The following is a 27629-nucleotide window of genomic DNA, read 5'->3' on the forward strand; positions in this document are numbered from 1 at the left end:
ACGATATGGCATCCCATAACCTTTACAGAATCTGCATCATGCTTTCATGTGGGAAGAACCCAGCTTTACAGGTATAAGAGGGAAGAAAGCGAGGGCTTCATATTCCGTTGACGACCAGGACATCAAACACTGAGCACAAGCTTGGATTGGGCAGTGATTGAAAATTTTACGGCCTCTTCTTTTACAAGATTTGGGCCGTTGCCCTTGCTTTTTTGTTTTGAGAAATTTACGGTATCTTTTCTACAAAGTCATAAGACACAGACGAAAGGCATTAATTGGGCAATGTTCAAGAAGAAAATCGGCTGTACTCTCTCCGAAGTAACCATCCCACCATTTGCCGTAAGTGATTTAGGAAAATCCACGGAAAGTCTAAATCTGGATTGTCCGACTAGGATTTTTACCCAGTTCGTCCTAAATGCGAATCCAGTGTATTAACCGAGAATTGTCTTCTTTCCATAACGTTCTCAATGACACACAATGCAGTAGCGAACACTGTTTAAGCAGACTCGTCGGAATAGAGTCGGTGTTTCAGGTTTGGACTGTTTGTACCTCTTGGGACGGGAGGATATTCGGCGAATGGACCAGCCCGCCTGTTACCTTGACATAAGTCACATTGAGCATGTGTGGGATACGTTGAGGAGACACGTCGTAGTGCCAGCTACCATCCAGCAGTTAACTGCCCTGGTGGAGGAATGGAATACTCTACCACAACAACTCTTTACAAAACTTGTGGCCAGCATGGTAGCACGTCGCAGAGCAGGTACTGCTGACAATGGTGATCACACACCCTATTGCGAACCATGTCCTGACTTTTGTAATTTCCAGTGTCATTTCCGTTTCTGTTCATCTTATTATATATTTCTTTCAGTACCCTTCCGTACTGTACTATACTATAGCAGATCTTTCTATGTATGTTTCAAGTTTCGTCGAGCTACGTTAATTAGCGCTGACGCATCATGCGAAAGTTCCGTTCATCCTTAAGTTTTGCACACCATAAGGCTTTTCCCCACAGCTTCATCCCCGTATGTGTTCAGCAGATATATTACACTCTTGGTCCACCTCCTCCTTCTCCCTAGGCCCATTTCCTCTCCCCCCCCCCCCCCCTCACTGAAGAGGTCCTCCTCCCACACTCTTCTTGCATATTCTCGCCCCTTTTCCTTCTCCTCTTCCGCACTCTGTCCATCCCATTCTGCCCCCTCCTCTCTATCCATGCCTTCCTGCCCCTTTCTCTTTGTTCGTCTCCTACTGCCCCCCTTCTCTCTGTCCATCCCCTCTGCCCCCTCCACTGTATTTATCTCCTCCTGCCCTCCCCCTTCATATCCATCTCCTCCTCCCCACGCCCTATTCATCTCCTCCTGCCTTCCACCTTTCTATGTCCATCACCTCTTGCCTCACTCTCTCTGTCTATAGCCCCATAACCATTCCTCCTTATGTCCATCTGCTTCTGCCCTCTCTCTCTGCCCATCCCCTCCTCGACGCATCTATGCTGATACTTGTGAAGTTTTCTATTTGTGTACGAATCAGACTGTGGTTACTCCATTGTGGTTTTACTGAATTGTCGAACGTGCTTCGGTATCCATTGTGACTGTTATCGGAAGGTGAGTAAAGAGTGTACAAATGAAATGTTTTACAAGTTTTGTTTGTTGACAATTCTTCCTTTCCGGAATTGCTGCTTTGATATATCGGTTCCTTATTACAGAGCACTTGTGCACATTGAAAACCAAAGTTATGGTTTTGACCGGAAGCGTTCGATTTTATTATAAAAACATTCTGAGTGTTCATACTGAATGATGTAGTGCAGTACTCAACAACTTGTATAAAGTTTGTATACATAATAAATATTCGGTAAAGTTTTACTAAAAGTCCTGCCATGGTGTTGAGATTAAAGATCCATAGTGTATATACACTACTGACCATTAAAATTGCTTCACCACGAAGACGCGAAATTTAACCGACAGGAAGAAGATGCTGTGATATGCAAATGATTAGATTTTCAGAGCATTCACACAAGGTTGGCGCCAGTGGCGACACCTACAGCTTGCTGACATGAGGAAAGTTTCCAACCCATTTCTCATACACAAACAGCAGTTGACCGGCGTTGTCTGGTGAATCGTTGTTGTAATGTCTCGTGTAAGGAGGAGAAATGCATACCATCACGTTTCCGACTTTGATAAAGGTCGGATTGTAGCCTATCGCGATTGCGGTTTATCGTATCGCGACATTGCTGCTGGCGTTGGTCGAGATCCAATGACTGTTAGCAGTATATGGAATCGCTGGGTTCAGGAGGGTAATACGGAACGCCGTGCCTGTCCCAACGGCCTCGTATCACTAGCAGTCGAGATGACAGGCATCTTATCCGCATGGCTGTAACGGATCGTGCAGCCACGTCTCGATCCCTGAGTCAACAGATTGGGACGTTTGCAAGACAACAAAGCCACCACTTCTCATTCAAGTAGCTCCTCAACCGTCCCCACGAGACTGAGTGTTCTACGTTATAGTACTCCCACCAAGGAAACACACTTGGCAGTATCACTAATTGAACCTGGGGTGAGTCACATAACATTACCCTTGGAAACAGCTCACAAACCACAACAAACACTGAATAACCAATTCCGCAGACAGAAAGTGAGGAGAGGGGCTGGTGCAATTGTTTTGTATTAACCAATTACACCATTACTGAGAAATGCACAGAAGTATGATTTTCAACACAAACTTATGTTTTTTAATGTAAACCTGTTATTATTTTTCTCACAACTGAAAATAGAAAAAAATACTTAATCAGAGCTGTTTTTATATTGTAAAATGTTAATTACATTCAGAGTAACTTGTAACGTAAAGTTGACGCTTGAGGAACTCCTCAGCAGTTCGCCGGCCGCGGTGGTCTCGCGGTTCTAGGCGCGGTCGCAGGTTCGAATCTTGCCTCGGGCATGGATGTGTGTGTGATGTCCTTAGGTTAGTTAGGCTTAAGGAGTTCTAAGTTCTAGGGGACTGATGACCTCAGAAGTTAAAAAAAAATGGTTCAAATGGCTCTGAGCACTATGGGACTTAACTTCTGAGGTCATCAGTCCTCTAGAACTTAGAACTACTTAAACCTAACTAACCTAAGGACATAACACACTCCATGCCCGAGGCAGGATTCGAACCTGCGACCGTAGCGGTAGCGCTGTTCCAGACTGTAGCCCCTAGAACCGCTCGGCCACCTCGGCCGGCCTCAGAATTCAAGTCCCATAGTGCTCAGAGCCATTTGATACGGGTAAAATTTGTGAGGATGAAGTATGCGCATGACACTACTTTGACTCATTGCACTGCCTCTAGCGATGTCACGTGAACTCATGTGTGGGTTCACGACAACAGCAGCTGACACACCAACTGCACCTGCTTCTTCTGTGATGGTTTTGTTACGGACCCGTTTGCGTGTTACGACCATACCTGTGGCATACAATTGTTTGTAGATGTTTTCAAATGTGCGGCGCGTTGGATGATCTGTGTGTGGGTACCTTTCTGCATACAACCTGCAGGCTGCAGCTGCACTTTGTCTACACACACCATAGATAAGTATCATCTCTGTCTTTTCAGAGTTAGAATAAACCATATCCACAGTTCTTACGACACTGTACACACTGTTGCACTTGCGACCTTCTCACGTTCCTACTGTGCGTACTTCTGTTCTTACTTGTGAACAGTACACTGCCACAGACGTACGGTAACGCATGTGTACTACAACTATTCTGAGACACTGAGACAGCCAAACTCGTAAACATCGTAGTCTTCGTACACATACCCCTACAGATTGTTTGTTACAACACGCGACTGAACGTCTGAGGTTTCAAGCGTCAACTTTACGTCACAAATTACTCCGTATGTACTTAACATTTTATAATGTAACAAACGGAATTGATTAAGAATTTGTTTCTCTTTTCAGTTGTGCTAAAAATAATAACAGGTTTCCATTTAAAGAACGTAAGTATGTGTTGAGAATCATACTTCAGTGCATTTCTCAATGGTTTGTATTAACCAACTTCTCTCCTCACTTTCGGTCTGTGGAATTAGTTCTTCAGTGTTTGTTGTGGTTGGGAGGTGTTTCCAGTGGTAAGTTACGTGACTCACCCTGTACACTACTGGCCATTAAAATTGCTACACCAAGAAGAAATGCAGATGATAAACGGGTATTCATTGGACAAATATATTATACTAGAACTGAAATGTGATAACATTTTAACGCAATTTGGCTGCATAGATCCTGAGAAATCAGTACCCAGAACAACCACCTGTGGCCGTAATAACGGCCTTGATACGCCTGGGCATTGAGTCAAACAGAGCTTGGCTGGCGTGTACAGGTACAGCTGCCCATGCAGCTTCGACACGATACCACAGTTCATCAAGAGTAGTGACTAGCGTATTGTGACGAGCCAGTTGCTCGGCCACCATTGACCAGACGTTTTCAGTTCGTGAGAGATCTGGAGAATGTGCTGGCCAGGGCAGCAGTCGAGCATTTTCTGTATGCAGAAAGGCCCGTACAAAACCTGCAACATGCGGTCGTGCATTAGCCTGCTGAAATGTAGGATTTCGCAGGGATCGAATGAAAGGTAGAGCCACGGGTCGTAACACATCTCAAATGTAACGTCCACTGTTCATTGCGAACAAGAGGTGACTGAGACGTATATCCAATGGCACCCCATACAATAACGCCGGGTGATACGCCAGTATGGCGATGACGAATACACGCTTCCAATGTGCGTTCACCGCGATGTCGCCAAACACGGATGCGACCATCATGATGGTGTAAACAGAACCTGGATTCATCCGAAGAAATGACGTTTTGCCATTCGTGCGCCCTGATCTGTCGTTCAGTACACCATCGCAGGCGCTCCTGTCTGAGATTCAGCGACAAGGGTAACCGCAGCCAGGGTCTCCGAGCTGATAGTCCATGTTGCTACAAACGTCGTCGAACTGTTCGTGCAGTTGGTTGTGTCTTGCAAACGTCCCCATCTGTTGACTCAGGGATCGAGTCGTGGCGTTATAGCCATGCGGATAAGATGCCTGTCATCTCGACTGCTAGTGATAAGAGGCTGTTGGGATCCAGCTCGGCGTTTCGTATTACCCTCCTGGACCCACCGATTCCATATTCTGCTAACAGTCATTGGATTTCGACCAACGGGAGCAGCAATGTCGCTATACGATAAACCGCAATCGTGATACGCTACAATCCGACCTTTACCAAAGTCGGAAACGTGATGATACACATTTCTCCTCCTTACACGAGGCATCACAACAATCTTTCACCAGGCAACGCCGGTCAACTTATGTTTGTGTATGAGAAATCGGCTGGAAACGTTCCTCATGTCAGTACGTTACAACGTACTGATTTTTTTTTATCCTATGAGACTTAACTGATAAGGTCATCAGTCCATAAGCTTACACGCTACGTAACCTAAATTATCCTAAGGACAAACACACACACACACACACACACCCATGCCCGAGGGAGGACTCGAACCTTCACCGGGACCAGCCGCACAGTCCATGACTGCAGCGCCAACCTTGTGTGAAAGCTCTGGAAAGCTAATCGTTTGCATATCACAGCATCTTCTTCCTGTCGGTTAAATTTCGCGTCTGTAGCAAGTGATCCTCGTGGTGTAACAATTTTAATGGCCAGTAGTGTATTTCAATAACTAAAATAAAAATCAACGATATGACAAAGGACTATTATCCCTGAAGTTGTGGCAAAGCTGCAGTTTTTTATACCGGCATGTGACGCGTTTTTCAGGACCTGTGCATCAACTGTGGGAAGTGCTATATGGCGTGCAACGACTCTGGCTACCAGGCCATCCAGTTCGACCCTGAGACCCACATGGCGCGGGTTACGGACGACTGCACGGGCTGCGCACTCTGCCTCTCCGTCTGCCCCATCATCGACTGCATCACGTGAGTCCTTCTACTGTAATCTGCTCTGTATAACTTACTTGTTAGTGGAATCAAGAAAAGGGGCTATTGGGAGCCTGTCAGACACGTGAATTCTGCCGGCCGCGGTGGTCTCGTGGTTCTAGGCGCGCAGTCCGGAACCGTGCGACTGCTACGGTCGCAGGTTCGAATCCTGCCTCGGGCATGGATGTGTGTGATGTCCTTAGGTTAGTTGGGTTTAAGTAGTTCTAAGTTCAAGGGGACTGATGACCACAGTAGTTTAGTCCCATAGTGCTCAGAGCCATTTGAACCATTTTGAACGCGAATTCTGTTTACCACATCATGAAAACTATCGTATCACCAAAAGATGATGAAAAGACAGAAAGAGTATCGTACGATATTGTTAGCTGGGAGATCCTGAGGCGTTGTTCGCAGCCTAAGTAGAGAGCGTTTTCTCCCACAACGCACAATGGCTCATTTTCACACAGTGTTTGAGAGGTGCTTTTTAATTGTATCTGTTAAGCGAGTAGGTAACTTCAGTTGGTATGTGTGTGTATATCATCGTGTCACTGATGTCTTATATGATGATAAGAAAAGGGACAGGGTGAAACCTATCGTCCATACATAGCTTACTCCTCTTGAACAGCACCAAGCGGTCTGCCTAGTTTAACGTTCCCATCTGTCAGAAGGATTACCAATAACAATATGACACGGCCTCACTTCATGTGCCACTGCAGAGAGGTTGGGACTTTAATCCGGGACATTCGTACAACGTTACGTCACCACCTCTCCTCCCCTTGGCGGCCAAACACTGGTGGCAAAAACTCGAATTAGTTACCTCCTAATCGAGCGTCACCACACAGTGGTCCGACAGAGACATCGGATACAGAGGCAGGTACCAAAAGCTAATAACATGTGGAACTGATGCAACTGAATTTCTATTCCCTCCTGCTGTAAAAACTTCCTGCTGTAACCTTCATTCACCCTTAGTCTTTGTGCACAACTCATTTCTCCTGGAACGAAGCACCTCTACCTCATGGTTGTTCTAATGAAGAGAGTTGATGCTTAGAGAACAGCAGAGGCGGCTGAGTGAGAACGCGACATCACCCCAATTTCCAGTTCCAAAGAGCCTACTCATCTGCAGTAGCTCTAGTCCCACATTTCTCAACATACTCTCAGAAGCCTTTTCATCGATTACCCAATTACTAATGGGCACTGATTTACTACCACAGACATAAAGCTGAATCTTACTGACCAAACCACACAGTTGTTCAAATGGTTCAAATGTCTCTGAGCACTATGGGACATAACATCTGAGGTCATCAGTCCCCTAGAACTTAGAACTACTTAAACCTAACTAACCTAAGATCACACACATCCATGCCCGAGGCAGGATTCGAACCTGCGACCGTAGCGGTCACGCGGTTCCAGACTGAAGCGCCTAGAGCCGCTTGGCCACAGCGGCCGGCCACACAGCTGTCTGAAATGCTTAACCTACAGGGACCATCTGACCTACGATTCTACAAATTGCCCCCTTGTCCCCATTGCAAAGTCAGATTCCTCCCGGCATGGGTCTCCCGGCCAACAGAGCCATGCGATCATTTCATTTTATTTCCTCATGGAACAATTTACCAACCTGCAAATTCCCACCCCAATATAATATCTGTAACCCTACCTTCCTCCATTAATGTAAGGCAATGTTTCCTCAAAAAAATCTGAGCTGCTGTCGCTATCTGTCCTCTCGATACGCCACTCCACCCAAACCAATCTATATTAACGCACTACCCAGATGTTGGAGTGCCACGTCTCGGTTTTTAGTGGCCTTTAGGATCTAGTGCTCGACGGCGAGAATAGTTCACAAACCCGAAAGGACAAACCAAATTCCAAAACATGAAAGCGAAAAATCGTCAGTAGCGCACAAACTAAGCCACGAAAGGAAACCGAGAGAAAAACCAAGAGCAAGCGAGAAGCTAAATGCGAAAATAATGGTGGCAATTGGAAAGCATCGGAAACATCAACGCAACTGGATTAGGAAGTGCGCACACGTTCCTCGTAGCTTATGCTGCCAGAGGGTCTTCCCAACTGACACGAAATCCATGCCACCTGTGGATGGCCAACGCTGATGTGTCCTTTTCCGTCATGATATTCGAGTCCGGCGAGGATACTACCCACTCATTATGCCGAAGATATTCATTTTGTTAACATCGATCTGCAAAATATCCAGGCCTTTGAGTCTACCTATACACTTCACCAAGTCACGCTGGCCGCCTGTCCCGAATGTCATCTAAATTCTGTCGCCACAGGCTCCATTTCCTTTTCTCGTGTCTATAGTCATTTTCTGATCCTACTTCCATTCTACTGTGCATAGCAGAACCCCATCCAGCCGCATCTTGTCCCCTCTGCAGGCGTGACAAGATACTTTGCCTTCACTTTATGAAACATCCCCTTAGAAAAATTAATGAATTACTGTGCTGATAAACCTCTTACGTTATTTGATTTTCAAACAGATGAGAAAAACTGAACGTACTCAGACATTTCTCTCTTTACTTATTCTGATCAACAATAAACTGACACACAATATTTTTAGCGCAACGCAATCTGACTTTCAATAATCCCTACAAAAGAATGGCCCTGACTAAGAATAACCTATACCTTTCATGAATCTTCGTTACTCGAGCTACTGCAATACAGCGAGCGCCAATACTGCCAGCTAAATAAAAGATTCTAACTACGGAAGGCACTAACTACTGATAAGCATAGTCAGCAAATGAAAGATTTTGATAGAGAACAAACAATGTATTTACCTTGATAATATTCAAAAGTCATCATATATATCAGTTCGTGATATACAGTATTAAAAATTTACTCTTTCTGATGGAAACACGTCCACATCTTCCGCTCTCAAAATTATACCCTCTCTCTCTCCATATCCACCACTGGTGGCGGCTCACCTCCAACTGCGCAACGTTACGCGCTGTTAACAGCCAACTGCCCAACACTACAATAGCGAATATTCCAACAATGCCAACCAGCCACAGACTGCACACAGCATAGCCAGTGCTTTTCATACAGAGCGCTACGTGACGTTACCGACATAAAAACCTAAACAGCCTACTTACACAATTTTCTATTAATTGGCGAAGAGCAAAAATTACATTATTTATTCAGCTTCCCTTCCTGGATCCACGCTGTTATTGCAGGAGTTTTCTTCAATCAGGGGTTTGATATTAAACTCTATAATTCTTTCATGAACTTTATCCTCTTGAAGTGTTAAAGAGGTGGCAAACAGGGTTATCATCTAACTGTGAAATAAAACAATGGCCCATATTAATTCCTGTTTGCTGTAAAGCTCCCTGCTAACATATGCATGAATAAGAAGTTACACTCCTGGAAATTGAAATAAGAACACCGTGAATTCATTGTCCCAGGAAGGGGAAACTTTATTGACACATTCCTGGGGTCAGATACATCACATGATCACACTGACAGAACCACAGGCACATAGACACAGGCAACAGAGCATGCACAATGTCGGCACTAGTACAGTGTATATCCACCTTTCGCAGCAATGCAGGCTGCTATTCTCCCATGGAGACGATCGTAGAGATGCTGGATGTAGTCCTGTGGAACGGCTTGCCATGCCATTTCCACCTGGCGCCTCAGTTGGACCAGCGTTCGTGCTGGACGTGCAGACCGCGTGAGACGACGCTTCATCCAGTCCCAAACATGCTCAATGGGGGACAGATCCGGAGATCTTGCTGGCCAGGGTAGTTGACTTACACCTTCTAGAGCACGTTGGGTGGCACGGGATACATGCGGACGTGCATTGTCCTGTTGGAACAGCAAGTTCCCTTGCCGGTCTAGGAATGGTAGAACGATGGGTTCGATGACGGCTTAGATGTACCGTGCACTATTCAGTGTCCCCTCGACGATCACCAGAGGTGTACGGCCAGTGTAGGAGATCGCTCCCCACACCATGATGCCGGGTGTTGGCCTTGTGTGCCTCGGTCGTATGTAGTCCTGATTGTGGCGCTCACCTACACGGCGCCAAACACGCATACGACCATCATTGGCACCAAGGCAGAAGCGACTCTCATCGCTGAAGACGACACGTCTCTATTCGTCCCTCCATTCACGCCTGTCGCGACACCACTGGAGGCGGGCTGCACGATGTTGGGGAGTGAGCGGAAGACGGCCTAAGGGTGTGCGGGACCGTAGCCCAGCTTCATGGAGACGGTTGCGAATGGTCCTCGCCGATACCGCAGGAGCAACAGTGTCCCTAATTTGCTGGGAAGTGGCGGTGCGGTCCCCTACGGCACTGCGTAGGATCCTACGGTCTTGGCGTGCATCCGTGCGTCGCTACGGTCCGGTCCCAGGTCGACGGGCACGTGCACCTTCCGCCGACCACTGGCGACAACATCGATGTACTGTGGAGACCTCACGCCCCACGTGTTGAGCAATTCGGCGGTACGTCCACCCGGCCTCCCGCATGCCCACTATACGCCCTCGCTCAAAGTCCGTCAACTGCACATACGGTTCACGTCCACGCTGTCGCGGCATGCTACCAGTGTTAAAGACTGGAGCTCCGTATGCCACAGCAAACTGGCTGACACTGACGGCGGCGGTGCACAAATGCTGCGCAGCTAGCGCCATTCGACGGCCAACATCGCGGTTCCTGGTGTGTCCGCTGTGCCGTGCGTGTGATCATTACTTGTATAGCCCTCTCGCAGTGTCCGGAGCAAATATGGTGGGTCTGACACACCGGTGTCAATGTGTTCTATTTTCCATTTCCAGGAGTGTATTACAAGACTTTTTTCGATCTCAACAAATGCAGAGAGTACGAAAACTGCCAATTACTGACATGGGACGCCACTAATCGAATACTTGAAAGTCACGGTAAAGACTGGATAGTTTAGGTGAATAGGATAAAACCGTAATCTGCCGATGAGTTATGGGATAACAAATCCGCAGTGGACGCACGGTGATTGTCTGAATCTGCCAGAAGAACCGGAAACTACCACAAACAGATAACATCACTGATCAAGTCACGAATGATCCTTCAGTCACTCGAGGAAAGGACAAGATTTGTAGAACATAATCGATCCTAGTAACACGACTGTCAGTTTCCGGTAATCTTACTCGTCCAAGCTGCAGTTTCTTAACACATTCTGCACTCAGTGGGTGGAACGTTGTGAGGACCATCTGCTGAAGACTGCAACACATCAGCTGTTGATCGCTAGTACAGCGCTTCTCTACGCCTGTAGACGCCGCGCTTACTTCCGTGTCCCCAGATAAGGCGTATCATTCTGTGTCCGCAGCTGAAGCATATCGTTCCGAGTCATCAGCCAAAGTGTTCTTTACCAGCACAGAGATTTTCTCCTGTCTACATGCTCACGCCAATTCCCATACGTCAGTGAAAAAGGCTCCGCAAAATGCTAGCTATATTTTTTTTTTAATGCGAACATTTTTAGGTTAGGCTTTACCGTGACTGTTACTGACATTAAATGAAACAACAAGTTTACTGTTACCAGTCACCGTTTTATTTATTTCCACGACGCGTTTCGAAGGTTTAAACCTCCATCATCGGGTGGATTTACATTTGTTAGTATTACATTTGTGTGTGTGTTGTGTTACGATTTTTGGAGGATCTTGTGGCACTGCCTCCAGTGGTCACAGGTTCCTTTTGTTGTCGTAACACATCACATGTATACTGCCACGTTTGTAAGAATGTACAAATATGGCCACATTTGTAAAAATGTACAAATGTGGCAGTATACATGTGATGTGTTACGACAACAAAAGGAACCTGTGACCACTGGAGGCAGTGCCACAAGATCCTCCAAAAATCGTAACACAACACACACACAAATGTAATACTAATAAATGTAAATCCACCCGATGATGGAGGTTTAAACCTTTGAAACGCGTCGCGGAAATAAATAAAACGGTGACTGGTAACAGTAAACTTGTTGTTTCATTTAATGCTAGCTATTATTGTTTTTGTCAATAAGACAACACTCTCTTCTCGTAGCAAAAATTTTATAACGATAACGATCGTTTCACCCCGATGTACGAAGTTCTTAAACGATTCTGTGCTGTATTCCCACTGCTCAGCTAAGTTTTCCATTTCAGCAAATACCTAGTCTTCCTCTTCTCTGCAATTTTTTAAGATTAACCAGTGTAGAGCACGCTCATAACTTTTTAGACAAAATGGCGTTCACCCCACGTGAAGCGAAGCCAGAAAGTTGGCCCATCGACTTACAACGAGAAAAGAATTCTTGAACTCAGTCCAACTCTTTTGCTTCTCAAGGAATGCAGAGGTCTCTATTTGTTACTGATTTCCCCTTGTATAGCGTTCTCAGAAGACTACCCGTCGGTGCAAAACAGAGTTCCTTTGAAATGTGTTTTGGCCAAATGGCATTGGTTCTAAAACCTAAGACTGTGGCTCGTATTAAAAAAAGAAAGAAAATATTCTCAGGATAAGATTCTCAGAGCAAAATAACATATTCTGAAAAGTTTGCTTAGTTTCGTATAGAAAAAAAAGTTGCAAGCATAGCCTCTGGCGAGGGAGTTCCTTCTCATTACGTCCCCTCCTTGAGAAACTTCTAGGTTTGTGTTGTGTGCCGCAACTGGCACAGAACGCATTGGTAGTCTTAGATTCCATTAATCTCCCCCAAACAGGGGAACTACTCAATGTAAAAATATGGAATTGGCATCAATCTGGAAGAGTTGCATTGTGTTTCGGTTTTTCTTTTATGTGCGGCAGCAAATTATTAAGACGATCAAGGACGGTTCACGAAAATGTATTCTCTGGCGATGCTACCGAATTTTCGACATTTGGGAAACTTTTTCATCATTGAAGTTAGGTGAACACATTAAGCGAACGAAATCTTAAGACATTTTCATCTAGCCTTCTCGAAACGTGAACCCTGTCGGAGATTTTTAACACGAGTTTGTTTAATGGTACCCATAATGATCCTTCGATAAGGATTGAACCTGAAACAATTAGTTTGTGCCACGGTTCGCGCGTCACGTACTTAAATGGTCACTCGGTCAGTTTTGTTACGAGAAACAGATCGCTAGGTTTGTAATAAGCCAATTGTTAATTTTTCTGATCCACCTATTTATTCCTAACATAACAAAATATAAGGTTTATGCTGTGACAAAACGTGATGATGAACATCTGAAAACGTCAGTGACACAGTTGGTTGGTGTACACCTAAGTCTTCTCCTACACCAGTCTACAAACCTGGGTCTGCTAAACAGCACAAAAACTGTTTCATTTTTCCTCCGTTTGAAAAGTTGCCCCCTCTTTTTTCATTATTTTCGGGAAGGAAGTTTGCCAGCCAAATAATGTTTTTAATGTTAAGCCAGTATAAACTTCTACACTTTCTCACTTTAGTATTTCTTCGGGCTACGTAGGTCTTTTTTTGCCATCGGAGCAATATAAATTCTGCCATTTGAACTAAAAAGAAACTAGGAAAAACTTAACCTCAACAGAACTTACTCAGCTCAAAGTATTCTACAGACCACACTTCAAAAAACGGGGACTGTTCGCCGCTTGTGAGGAACTTCTCTAATTTTATTCATACGAAATCAGAGGAATTTCTTCGCGTTGAGCAAGTTCCCCCATCCTTTTACTTAAGCTGAGAACATTCTCAGGTGAAGTATATTCTCTGACTCACTTTATTCGTGCGAACCTGAGAACGTTCTCTGAAATGTGGAGAATAAAGTGCATTCTCCGTTTTATTCATACGATTCTGAGGCAGGTGTTCATCACGCTATGTCATATGACTTCTGTGAAGGTAGGTACGGACCCCAAACTGTACAGGGTGTGTTGTGCGAAAAATTCCACAACGCGGTGCCCACACGCCCGGCGCCCAAAGAATGCTTCTGTTGCGGCGTGTACCAACCATTACTGGACTCATCGTCTCCTCTGAACGCCCAGTCGAAACTCCCAGGAGGATCCAACCAGACACCAAGTCATTGCCCTGGGCCTCTCTCAGTATCTTTACTCATCACGGACCCAGATAAACTACGGAAAAAAATCATATCCAAAACAGCCTCTAGTAAAGAGAAGGAACTAATATAAAAGTAGACGGCTTAACCGTGACAATCACTGACGTTACTTTTATTTTATTAATTGATAGGAATAGAATTCAGATAGTAATGACTGTAAATCGATTATGAATGACACAAGAAGTGTGCCAGTGTAGCAATGGACAGACGCCAACATCGACCTGCCTAATATACGCTGAGGTGCCAAAAGTCACGGGATATCCGCTAATTTCGTGCCGGATCTCCTTTTCCCCAGCGTAGTGCAGCAACCCAAGGTGGCAGGGACTCAACGAGTTGTTGGAGATCCCCTGCAGAAATACTGAGCCATGTTACCTCTATAGCTGTTCATAATTGCGAAAGTGTTGCCGGTGCAGGATTTTGTGCACAAACTGATCTCTCGATTATGTTCCATAAATCTTTGATGGGGATCACGTCGGGCGATCTGGATGGCCAAATCATTTGCTCGAATTCTCTAGAATGTTCTTCAATTCAATATAGAACAATTGTGGTCCAGTAACATGACATCGTTCTTTGCGACGATGAAGTCCACCATTGGCTGCAAACGGTCTCCAAATAGCTGAACATAATCATTTCCAGTCAGTGATCGGTTCAGTTGGACCAGAGGACCCAATCCATTCCATCTACACACAGCCCATACCATTATGGAGCCACCACCAGCTTGCACAGTACATTGTTGACATTTTGGGTCCATGGCTTCGTAGGGTCTGCACCACACTCTAACCCCACCACCGGCTCTTACCAACTGATATCGGCACTCATCTGACCAGGCTACGGCTTTCCAGTAGTCTATGGTCCAACAGATATGGTCACGAACCCAGGAGAGGCTTTGCTGTTAGCATCTGCTGCCATAACCCATTAACGCCATATTTCGCCGGACTGCCCTAATGGTTACGTTCGTCGTGCGTCCCATATTGATTTCTGCCGTTATATGATGCAGTGTTGCTTGTCTGTTAGCACTGACAACTCTATGCAAACGCCACTGCTCCCGGTCGTTAAGTGAAGGTCATCGGCCACTGCGTTATCCATGGTGAGAGGTAATGCCTGAAATTTGGTATTTTCGGCACACTCATGACACTGTGGATCTCGGAATATTAAATTCCCTAACGATTTCTGAAATGGAATGTCCCATGCGTCTAGGTCCAGCCACCATTCCACGTTCAAAATCTGTTAATTCCCGTCGTGCGGCTGTAATCACGTCGTAAACCTTTTCATGTAAATCGCCTGATTACAAATGACAGCTCTGCCAATGCACTGTCCTTTTGTAACTTGTGTACGCGACACTACCGCCATCTGTATACGTGCCATCCCTATCCGATGACATTCGTCTCCTCAGTGTACATGTATCAACTCTAAGAAAATCACAATAGCAGTCTTTATCATCATCGTCATCATCCAACCAAGATCATATATTTTCAAAATACTACATCGATATTTATAGCTTTTTAAATACTTTACGGGGTGTAGAAGTATGGAACCGGAACTTGGTTGCAATAATTACACGTCTGTTGTTTGAAACTGATAAACAATATTTTATTCAAAATAATCTCCACTGCTATTTATAGATTTCTCCCATCTCTCCGCAGGCTATATATGCCACGCCAAAAAATAGTTCTTCTTTCGAAGTGAACCAGTCAGCGAGCCATTTTCGTACATATTCATAACAACTGAAGCGTTGTTCAGCGTATTCATACGAATTGAAGCGTTGCTCTGCGAGAGCGTGGCCCAGTGATGCAAATAGATGATAATCGGACGGAGCCAAGTCTGGAGAATAAACCGCATGCTCTAATATTTCCCAATTAAACGCCTCGATCGTTTTCCTGGCCCGTTTTGCTGTGTGTGATGGGGCGTTACCATGAAGCAATATGACTTTGAGTTGCCTTTTTCCATATTCTAGTCGTTTTTCACTTAATGCTCGATTTAAATCGATAATTTGCTGTTGGGACCGAGCAGTGTTATTGGCTTCACCAGGTAGTAGCAGCTCATAATAGATGACACCCTTCTGATCCCACCAAACACAGAGCATTGTCTTCTTTCCAAAGCGATTGGGTCTTGCAGAGGATGTCGATGATTTGCCTGGATTCACCCATGATTTACGACGCTGAGGATCCATTTTTCATCACCTGCCAGTATTTGATGAAGAAACGACTTCCTTTTGTATCTAGGGAGCAGCATTTCACAAGTGGTCTTTCGATTTGTTTGCTGTCTTTCTTTCAGTTCATGTAGAACCCATTTTCTCACTTTGTGCATCTTTCCCATAGCATTCAACCGAAGAGAAACGGCTTTCTGCGTCACATTCAGTTGTTCCGCGAGTTCCTGTTGAGTTTGATTGTCATCTTCATCCAATAAGGCCTGCAATTCATTGTCTTCGCACGTTTTCGGTGGTTTCTCGCACTAGTTGTTTCTCACGTCAATATCCCCACTTTCGAATTTTTTGAACCACTCGAAACACTGTGTTTTCCCTGGAGCGCGTTCGCCGAAAGCTTCGACAAGCATTCGATGCCATTCTGCAGCATTTTTCTTCAAATGATAAGAGAAAACCAGTGCTGTCCGCAAATCGTAGTTTGTAGGCACCAAACTCGACATGTTTACGGCTTTGAAACAGATACCGGTGTACGGAACTTGGGTTACTGCGTTTTGACATTCGTCGTAGGCCGTTGCAGGGAGCAGATGGCGCTGCAGACGCGGTCTCACGGGCTCTACACTGATGTCTAGCACCATCTATAGGGAAATTTCTGTTTCATACTTTTACATCTGGAATATTTATTGTAATAAAAAAATTTCTGTGTGGCTGAAAAGTACACACTTTGTTGCTGACTTTTCGTGTATAAAACCAACAAGAAAAAAAACATGCTCATCCAATACACCCCCGCCTCTAACTGACACACACTACATCAGCCTCGAAGCTGCATGTCACTTCCACCATCATGCATTGGGAGGGCAGGACGCTTCACGACTCGTCTAATAAGCCATCGATTATCGATTTTTTTCATCCACTTAAATAGCTACACACACACACACACACACACACACACACACACACACACACACACTTAGATGACAAGTACACTGTTGCCCCAATAAAAAAATAAAAATAATTTGAATACCCTGGTGCCTAGCAGTTTTCCTGTGTAAATTTCGCTTGCCTGTAAGGCAAATGCCAGAACTGGAAACCCCTGTCAAACATTCCCGAATCGGAAACTCTCCCGCAATACGCCCACCTGTTTTCTATAATGAGTCTTGAACAGCCTGTCCTATCCGACTGCGTAGAGTATGAGAGACATTGTAAAAGTGCAATTGAGATTGTACATTTGTCTGAACCAGGAAGCACTGCAGAGTTCGATATGAGGAATATCTAGTGCTGGTGCCTAGAGATGACTCATGGCAGGACCTGAGTGGTGCTGATCGCACGTGAGTCGGGCAACCGGAACTAGAGTGGGTCACGTTGGGCAATGGGAACCAGTGTGGGTCAAGTGACATTCAATGTGAATATAGGCATAGCGTTCAGATGATGGCCTCGTCTCCCAAATGGTGAAAAAGCCAACCAGTTTCAGTTTCGTATCTGCTGTAAAACAAAACAAAAAGTTTTCACCTAACTTAACGTGATTTTACCTACATGGAAGAGTGGTATGGCGTGATACCGGTGGTTAGCAGCTATCCTTGCAAGGACGTATTTAATTGAATTTATATGGATATACGAGTGGAACAGGTAATTGTATCTACGCTTTATAGATCTAGAAAAGGCATATGACCGGGTTCCTAGGAGGAAGGTATTGTCTGTTCTACGAGATTATGGAACAGGAGGCAAACTTTTGCAAGCAATTTAAGGTCTTTACATGGATAGTCAGGCAGCAGTTAGAGTTGACGATAAATTGAGTTCATGGTTCAGAGTAGTTTCAGGGGTAAGACAAGGCTGCAACCTGTCTCCACTGTTGTTCATATTATTTATGGATCATATGTTGAAAACAATAGACTGGCTGGGTGAGATTAAGATAGGTGAACACAAAATAAGCTGTCTTGCGTATGCGGATGACTTAGTTGTGATGGCAGATTCGATTGAAAGTTTGCAAAGTAATATTTCAGAGCTGGATCAGAAATGTAAGGACTATGGTATGAAGATTAGCATCTCCAAAACGAATCTAATGTCAGTGGGGAAGAAATATAAACGGATTGAGTGCCAAATAGGAGGAACAAAGTTATAACAGGTGGATGGTTTCAAGTACTTAGGATGCATATTCTCACAGGATGGCAACATAGTGAAAGAACTGGAAGCGAGGTGTAGCAAAGCTAATGCAGTGAGCGCTTAGCTACGATCTACTCTCTTCTGCAAGAAGGAAGTCAGTACCAAGAGTAAGTTATCCGTGCACCGTTCAATCTTTCGACCAACTTTGTTGTATGGGAGCGAAAGCTGGGTGGATTTAGGTTACCTTATCAACAAGGTTGAGGTTACGGATATGAAAGTAGCTAGGGTGATTGCAGGTACTAGGAGATGAGAACAATGGCAGGAGGGTGTCCACAATGAGGAAATCAAAGAAAAACTGGGAATGAACTCTATAGATGTAGCAGTAAGGGCGAATAGGCTTAGATGGTGGGGTCATGTTACACGCATGGGAGAAGCAAGGTTACCCAAGAGACTCATGGGTTGAGCAGTAGAGGGTAGGAGGAGTCGGGGCAGACCAAGGAGAAGGTACCTGGATTCGGTTAAGAATGATTTTGAAGTAATAGGTTTAACATCAGAAGAGGCACCAATGTTAGCACTGAATAGGGGATCATGGAGGAATTTTATAAGGGGGGCTATGATCCAGACTGAACGCTGAAAGGCATATCAGTCTTAAATGATGATGATGATGATGATATATGGATATAGTTGGTTTCCCCAAAAACATATGATTATGGAATGTGGATTCCGATACATCATGTATGTTATATGAATAATCAACATCCATAAAGTGCAGCCTAAGGAAATCTGTAATATCTCGCATAATAAAAAGCTTTCTGGATCTCCAGTACACATTGACACACGAAGCACACGTTTATGCGTGGCTGATCTGAGTAATGGAACGTATCTACAGAGTGTAATGCGCAAATTAATGCATCCAGTATTTAAAAAAAAAGGAAGGAAGGAAAGAACGTCCCATCGGCAGTTACGTTTAGAAGACGTAGGTTGGCAGGAGAGCCAACACCGTGTTACTAGAGGAGGCCGAAAGGCACGCGTTTTAGCTCACGCAGGCTGGCGTGAGGTCTGGAACAGAACAAGGAAATTAGAATTTAGAAAAACGGACGTAGCTGGTGGAATACTTAATTTTAATCCATTAATGACGAACGTCGGTCTGGACGGTACATGATTCTCAATATCAATAGTAACTGATAATGGCGCCTTGCTAGGTCGTAGCAAACAACGTAGCTGAAGGCTAACTATCGTCTCGGCAAATGAGAGCGTATTTAGTCAGTGAACCATCGCTAGCAACGTCGGTTGTACAACTGGGGCGAGTGCTAGGAAGTCTCTCTAGACCTGCCGTGTGGCGGCGCTCGGTCTGCAATCACTGATAGTGGTGACACGCGGGTCCGACGTATACTACCGGACCGCGGCCTATTTAAAGGCTACCACCTAGCAAGTGTGGTGTCTGGCGGTGACACCACAGTAACCATCATGACATTTTCCTTGAGCGATTTAGGGAAACCAAGGAAAGCCTAAATCTGAATGGCTGGATGGGGATTTCAATCCCAGTCTTCTACATCTACGTTTAGTTCTACATACATACCCCGCAAGCCACCGTACGGTGGGTGGCGGAGGGTACCCTGTCCACTACTTGCCATTTGCTTTCCTGTTCCACTGGCAAATAGAGCATCTTAGTCCAATATCTCAGCCAGTGCACCAACTCGCTGGGTAAACGGTTCAAGATATTCTTAGGGAGAGGAATGATCTTTGATTCGAGTTTTGAAATAACTGGTTACGGATAAAGATTCAGCTTGGAAGGGAAGAGTGACGAATTGTCCAGCTGACACCGTCGCATTGTGCATAAATAAAGTTACCAACCAGTCGCCGTTCACACTTATATTTCCCGTGATTTTTCTAACTTACTCCCACAGGTAAGGCCACGCTTGATTTCCTTCTCAATCCTTGTCCAACTGAACAACCGTTCCGTCTATAACCTCGCGCCATCGCTGAGACGTTAAAGCGTCATCTTTCTGACAAATTTCTCAACATTGGCGACCCCACCAGATGGTGCAAAGTGTGCTCTGCACCCGGGCATCGGCTCCGGAGGGTCGTTCAAGGCTGAATGCATGATCCAACACTAGCCTAACTATTAATTTGTACACAAAGCTATCTGTTACTAATTTTATTTCACATACAATCATGATTAACAGATCCGTTTCATATTAGTGACAGGCTTCTAAACTGGGCGTTGATAACCACGATTTTGACCGCCTAAACAAACAACAACAGCTGCTAAACGCTTGCAACTCACTTATTTCATTGGTCCCTGCTGTAAGTTGATCTGAAAGTACTGACACTGCCTAGGATATTGTGAGTACTCAAGTTCGGAAAGATGATTTTCCGTAAACGTTTTTGTTATTTTTAAAATTGATTAATCATCTGTTTCGGTGTTTTTTGTGTGTTAATAAACTAGGTTCTACAAAAGGCGTTTTCTAATATATCCTAAAACAAAATTAATATCTCAATATATTTTTCAACACTAGAGCTGGATTAGGTGGTTAGTCTAACTTTAAAATTAGATGTGGTGGCGTCAAGGTAGTGCTCGCAACATGGCTATAGCTAGATGTAGGCTAAAGCCGTCTCTATTGCTTACCTCAGCTGGTTGTAAGTTATAGAAATTTACTGCGACAAGATAAAATGCCTGACGTGAATGTTACTTGTCTTTTGCAGCATGGTTCCGAGGACAACACCGCACATAATCAAGCGCGGTGTGCCTTTCGCAAACGGGACACTCGAGCCAGTGTACTGACAAATTGGCGCATCGCAGTCCTTACAGCAGGTAATCGCCTTTGTATTTACAGCATAGTTAAGCCACTTGCTAATTCAAGTTATGTCTCGTGTCTCAGTGGGGTTCTCTACTAAATTTTCCGTTCGTTTCTGGGGAGTCGTATAAACGTGGATAGTTCTCTAATTGTCTACAAGAATTCCTTAAATGCTGACTTTTATTTTCAGACCACCTTTGCAAGAAAGTTAGTGAGCAAGACATTAATAATCACCAACCAGTCTCACTACTGCCTCCATTTCGAAGAAACTACAAAAATATGAAAGCTTCATAATATACGTCTTTCATAAATTATTTAGTCTGTCTCAATTTGGATTTCAAAAGGGTCTCTCCACAAATCACCTTATTTTTCCATTCACAGCTCATACTCCACAAAATTTAAATGAAAAAGAATGTTGCCAACTGTTATTTTCTGTAACTTGTCCAAAGCGGTCAAATGTGCAGTTCATAATACGATGGCTATTCGGAAAGTAAGGTCCGATAGGGCGCGAAAAGGAAACCGTAGTGAAAGTCCGATAACGCTTTGCAGAGATGTATTGGGCAGTGGTGTCTCTAGTATACCTGTCGGTCGCGTAAGGTCGCTTTTTTTCAATTCGGAGTGCACAGTGAGCACAGGAAGATGCCTAGTTAAACAGTGTCTTCCGCAAAGTATGAAGGCCAAAGCGAGAGACTACGCCTGATGTCATGCGGCCCACATAACACAACTGTCTTGCAGTTCTTTCTTCATGGCAATTCTCAACTACACTCTGCAGGGGCAATGAAGATGCTCCTGCAGCGTTTTCGATGGGAAGTGTTTGATCACCCACGATACAGCCCATAACTGGCTGCCCATGAGTTTTATCACGGCTCACATGAACCGCTAGTTTTGAAGACAACTTAATGCCACAGTCAGTGAGCTGTAGACAAGTGTAGAGAATTGGCGGAAAGCAAAGGCGGCTGTCTTCTATGACGGGGGTACTGGAAAGGTGGTACAACGCTAGGACAAATGTTTAAGATGGAGCGGCGACTACGTAGAAAAGTAGCTGGAAGGAGTAGGTAACTGTATCAAATAAAACATTTTTAATTCTCACAGTGGCTTCCATTTCGCGACCGATCGGACCCTACTTTCGGAATAGTCCTCGTATTATCCTGGAGAAGCTCGGATGTTATGGTATCAGAACCTTGCTAGTAGCTGCTTTTCATCCTATCTAATTAAGAGAATGTAGAGTGTTGTATTAAGTAACTCAGGGAGTGTGCACAATGAAACAGCGTCTTCAGCATGGAGAATAATCACTAAAGAAATATCACAAAGATCTATATTGTGTCCACTGCATGAGGGTAAATCAATAAATGAAACAGAATTTCTAAATTCGAAGGAATCTGATCTGTAAGTCACATGTTTCAGACCTTCTTAAACTTCTTTTCGATAAAACGAATATCGAGCTAGACTAATTTGGCACTTCTTTGCCGAATGGGCGCACAAACAATTGTGTTCGTAACGAGAAATAAACCGACGCCTTCCGTCGACACTGGGCGTCACATGAAAGACATGATGAGGAGTATTTGGTTGGGCAGACTCCAGCTGCATGTAGGAAAAATTAAATTGCAAATATCTGCCGCAACACCAGAGAAAATGCGCCTGCCGACTCTTAGGAGGGAAAGCGGTATATACAGAGTATTACAAACGTAGTTTTAAAATCTTGGGAGATGGTAGTATATTAAATTCAGAACATCTTGCAACAAGGAACCTATAGCCGGAAATGTGAAATAAAGTTTCTACGGCACTATGCACTTTCTACACATTCGATACGCTAAATGAAACACCGTAATACTCTAGTCTGGAATACGTTTATTGACAGTAGAGTACAATAAAATACTGTAAGCCGAATTTGCTGCTTTACTACTATAGAGCAAGTGTTCAATGTGACGACCATCAGCACCGTTACATAATGTGCAACGACGAACAGTGTTTTGTCTGATCCTCTGTAATATCCGCTCTTCCCCCTGATAGTACCAAACGCTGCAAAGATGCACTCAGTAACCTCAGGTGCTGTTCCTACTCTTTTTGAGTATATAAGGGACTTCGCATAACCCCAGAAGATAAAGGCAAGAGGGATGAGGTCAAGGGAGTGCATTGACCGAGGGACTAGGCATCCCCTCCCATTTTCTTTCTGCCTGAAGCTATCTGTGAGATATAGCCTGGCTCTACAATGAAAGTACGCTGGAGCATCATCATACTGAAATCACAAACTAGAGCACAACTGCAAGGAAACGTCCTCCAGAAATTTAGGCAAAGCATTCTCCAGAAAGTTCTGCGGAAGGATACTATCGGATGTGGATACTGCCAGTGAACTAAGTGTGTTGAGCACACTAATACTACTGCACACTTCATCAGACCACACATTTATACTGCATTGTGTGCTAAATGAGATGCTATACGACGAAGACAGGATATGACGCAGCAGCATGTGCACACTGCCAAGTGACAGGCGATCGAGTGGACGAGTAGTGAGAATGAGCAAAGCAAGTTCAGTGGCACACAAAAGCAATGACAAACAAAGATCATGGCTCACACGAGTCCACAGACTTTCATCTGAATGCTTTTGACTAAACTCAACAAACTAACGTAAAACATTCAAATGATTATCTTAAAAATATCTTGGTCCAGACAGTTAATAAGGAAATGAGACGCTTAAAGTAGTAAAGGACTTTTGCTATTTAGGGAGCAAAATAACTGATGATGGTCGAAGGAGAGAGGATATAAAATGTAGACTAGCAACGGGAAGGAAAGCGTATCCGAAGAAGAGAAATTTGTTAACATCGAGTATATACTTCAGTGTCAGGAAGTCGTTTCTGAAAGTATTTCTATGGAGTGTAGCCATGTATGGAAGTGAAATATGGACGATAAATAGTTTAGACAAGAAGAGAATAGAAGCTTTCGAAATGTGGGGCTACAGAAGAATGCTGAAGATTAGATGGGTAGATCACATAACTAATGAGGAGGTTTTTAATAGAATTGGAGAGGAGAAATTTGTGACACAACTTGACTATAAGAAGGGAGCGGCTGGTAGGGCATATTCTGAGGCATCAAGGGATCACCAGTTTAGTATTGTAGGGCAGCGTGGAGGGTAAAATCGTAGAGGGAGACCAAGAGATGAATACACAAAACACATTCAGAAGGATATAGGTTGCAGTAGGTACTCGGAGATGAAGAAGCTTGCACAGGATGGAGTAGCATGGAGAGCTGCATCAAACCAGTCTCTGGACTGAAGTCCACACACACACAGTTCATAAATTCATAATGTTCGTCTTTTTTATCGCTTTGTCATTATGTCTACTGGCATATCACTTGTTTGTAAATACAATGTTTTTGCAGCTGTGATAGAAACAACTTCGCTTGTATAATTATATCTAACTAACATCAGTATGCTGTGACACTTTATGATTTGAATGAATAACAGACAAATTTAATGTACTCTGAACATCATTAAATAAAGTTACACGCTTGTTATAGCTTCTGAATTCATGCAATAATTTCTTTAAATAAATTGTCTCATGATAAGCCTCACAAAGAGACATACACCCAGCCTCTGTACTAGAAAGAGCAACAATTTTCTGCTTAGCACTTTGCCATGAAATTACAGAGCCACACAAATTATAAATAAAACCAATATATGACTTTCTTCTTGGGACCAAAGTTTCCAATCTGAAGCTACAAAACCACGTAATTCTAAATCTCCTTCAGGAAACTTCACACAACAAATATCTCAAAATTCTCTTAGCGCATTTCCAATCCTTGTTAGAATATGATTTATTTAACTGGCTTATATAGCTCACACTGATTGAAATACCTGGTCTTGTTAGTATAGACAAATACATTAAGCTACATCATCAATCTTCTTTTCTTTTTCACTTCGAAAATAAAATTTAATTTCAATATCAGTTTTGACAGTTTTGCAGCTATATCGAATCTTTCCAACTGCTGAATGCTTTTGATTAAACTCAACAAACTAACATAAAAACATTCAAATGATTTTCTTAAAAATATCCTGACCCATACAGTTTATAAATTCATAATGTTCATCTTTTTTTGATCACTTTGTCATTATGCCTGCTGGCATATCACTTGTTTGTAAATACAACGTTTTTACAGCTGCGTTAGACACAACTTCCCTTGTATAATAATGTCTAACATTAATATGCTGTGACACATTATGATTTGAAGGATCAATGGGCAAATTTAATGTATTCTGGATATCATTAAATAAAGTTATACACTTGTTATAGCCTCTGAATTCGTGCATCAAATTCCTTAAATAAAATGTCTCATGATAAGCCTTAGAAAGAGCCATTCACGCAGACTCTGTGCTAGAGGCAGCAACAGTTTCTGCTTAGCAATTTGCCATGAAATTACAGATCCACACAATTTAAAAATAAAACCAATATATGCCTTACTTCCTTGGGACCAATTTTTCCACTCTGTATCTACAAAACCACATAATTCTAAATCTACTTCACTAAACGTCAGACAATAAGCCTTAGCCTCCTTTAAAGATCTCAAAATTCCTTTAGCACATTTTCAATCCTTGTTAGAATATGAATTAATTCAACTGGTTAATTAGCCGACACTGATTGAAATATCTGGTCTCGTAAGTACAGACAAATACATTAAACTACCTATTAGAGCTTGAAAAGGAACATCATCTACTTTATTTTCTTTTTCAATTAGAAAATCAAATTTAGTTCCAACATCAGTTTTTACAGTTTTGCAACGATACTGAATCTTTCCTACTGCCGATCAATATACTTCTCTTGATTCAAAATCAACATTCCATTTATCTTTTCATATTTGATTTTCATCTCTGAACAATTTTTAGCTGTTCCTTTACTTTGAATTCCAAACCTAACTTATGTTTCAAGAGTTCAGATTCACATGTATCACTTGTGAAAATATAAAAATCACTGATATATTAAGCTGTCATAGGCTCTAAGCCTTTAGCCTAATGTTTTAAAAACAACCTTGGTCTGCCAACAAGAGGTGTTAACAAAACTAGGCAAGCTCTCTGGGCTATTATTGTCCTCTGCGAAATAAAAAACACTTAAAAACACTTTAAAAACAATTTATATATGTCCAACTTCAGTATGTCATTTGTGAAAGACAAGTACTGGGCAGGACCTAGCCCTGAACCTTGCAGGACCTCACCCATAACATTGTTGATCACGTTCAATGTTCTGTCTCCTTATCTAGAAAAATTTGTCTTGAGACATTTGATGAAAAGGATTGCCACTGTAATAAGTGGACTATCAACTGTTTTCTGAAGATGAAAATATCTCTACTACTTGACCCACAGAAAATTGTTATCTGTAGCTTCCATGCATCTAAAGTGTACTCTAATAGTTAATACTGCACAAATATCTAAATATTACGTGTGAAGTTAAGAGTTGTTGTTGAATATTTTTCCTTTCCTTTACAGGTTTCGAGATTCACAAGTGAGAGAGTTCAGTACGTCGGCCATCATGTTGCCATGTCCACAGTGCGCTGCTGTACGGTTATCTTCTAATGAACTTCGCACGTTACCAGGAACTGTCGGCTGCTTTCAGATTCCATAACAGTTTTCTTTAAAGCAATAAAAATTTCCGGAAAGGATCTCCTATCATGTCTCCAAGCGGGAAATTGCGAGAAACAAAACCATACTGGCTCTCAAGATTTGGTTTCGCGCGGTGTGACATGAAAAAGTATGCGTTAAGCAAATTTAAGAAATCGGCAGTCAGTTCGAGAAAAATGCTACGTGGTGTCAAATAGAAGTTTGATCACTTAAGAAACAACAACTGCTCAAAATTATATTTTGCTCGTTTACTTCTTAAAAATCTTGACCTTTTCTTAAGTCTTTCTTTTCTTTCAGTTTCAAATATAATAAAGTTTGTGAAAGTATTGTGTGTATTATAAACAAAAAGTGTAATACAAGTGTATGTCTAGTAAAAATCTAAATAAAGAATGTATTGGTTGTGGAAATACGTAATAGATGCCATCTTATGAACAAAGGGAATATTCCTGGAGACTGCACTGATAAAGCTGAAGCATCCATATCCAGGTCTCTGACAAGCCACTCTAGGCTTTCCTCAATCACTTTCGGCGAAAGTCTCCTGGCTTGCTCCGTCTCAATGTGCGACCAAAATCCAGCTGCTGTGGGTTCTTCAGTACTCCGAAACAGTCTCGGAAGTGAGACCGAGTGAAAATTCTAAGAATGGTGTCTAAATCGTAAAAAAAATGTTATGTTGCTAAAATGGTAAAATTCGTGGGTAACGTCCAGCTTAGACAAACTGTCACTTCGTTAAAGCATAGAACTCTGACGTTCTCTTAGCATTTCCTCCTCCAAGACCAGATGCTGGACTCTTTGACGCTACCATATTTGACAAGATTCCTCTTCGCTTATTCTGAATTTCCCTTCGCAGATGATTTTCTCGATTCACGTGAACAAGATCATCGGTTGTGATTCTTCAGCTTCTCCCGGCGTATTTCTTGCTCAAACAGTCCACGGGTGTACTGCCGGTCCATAGAGTCCAACGGGCACAATGTTTCGGCGACCAGACGTGTCGCCATCGTCAGGTGCGCTGACGAACTGAGCTCCTGCATGCGTGCGTGACTCACGTGCATTCAATGCACGTTTGGAG

The 27629-nt window shown here is 43.3% G+C and overlaps 1 protein-coding gene across 1 annotated transcript in view; it reads left to right on the top strand.

Annotated features, from left to right (window-relative positions):
• The window catches only part of LOC126297821 (dihydropyrimidine dehydrogenase [NADP(+)]), a 280937-nt gene extending 253960 nt beyond the window's left edge, over positions 1 to 26977 (top strand). Inside the window, exons 18-20 of the mRNA XM_049989053.1 lie at positions 5768 to 5925; positions 20867 to 20975; positions 26432 to 26977. Coding sequence (XP_049845010.1) covers positions 5768 to 5925; positions 20867 to 20945 — 237 coding nt within the window. The 3' untranslated portion in view covers positions 20946 to 20975; positions 26432 to 26977. The remainder of the gene's footprint in view (positions 1 to 5767; positions 5926 to 20866; positions 20976 to 26431) is intronic.
• Positions 26978 to 27629: the final 652 nt, after the last annotated feature.

The sequence above is a fragment of the Schistocerca gregaria genome, chromosome X (genome assembly GCF_023897955.1).
Source record: "Schistocerca gregaria isolate iqSchGreg1 chromosome X, iqSchGreg1.2, whole genome shotgun sequence".
Taxonomy (NCBI): Eukaryota; Metazoa; Arthropoda; class Insecta; order Orthoptera; family Acrididae; genus Schistocerca; species Schistocerca gregaria.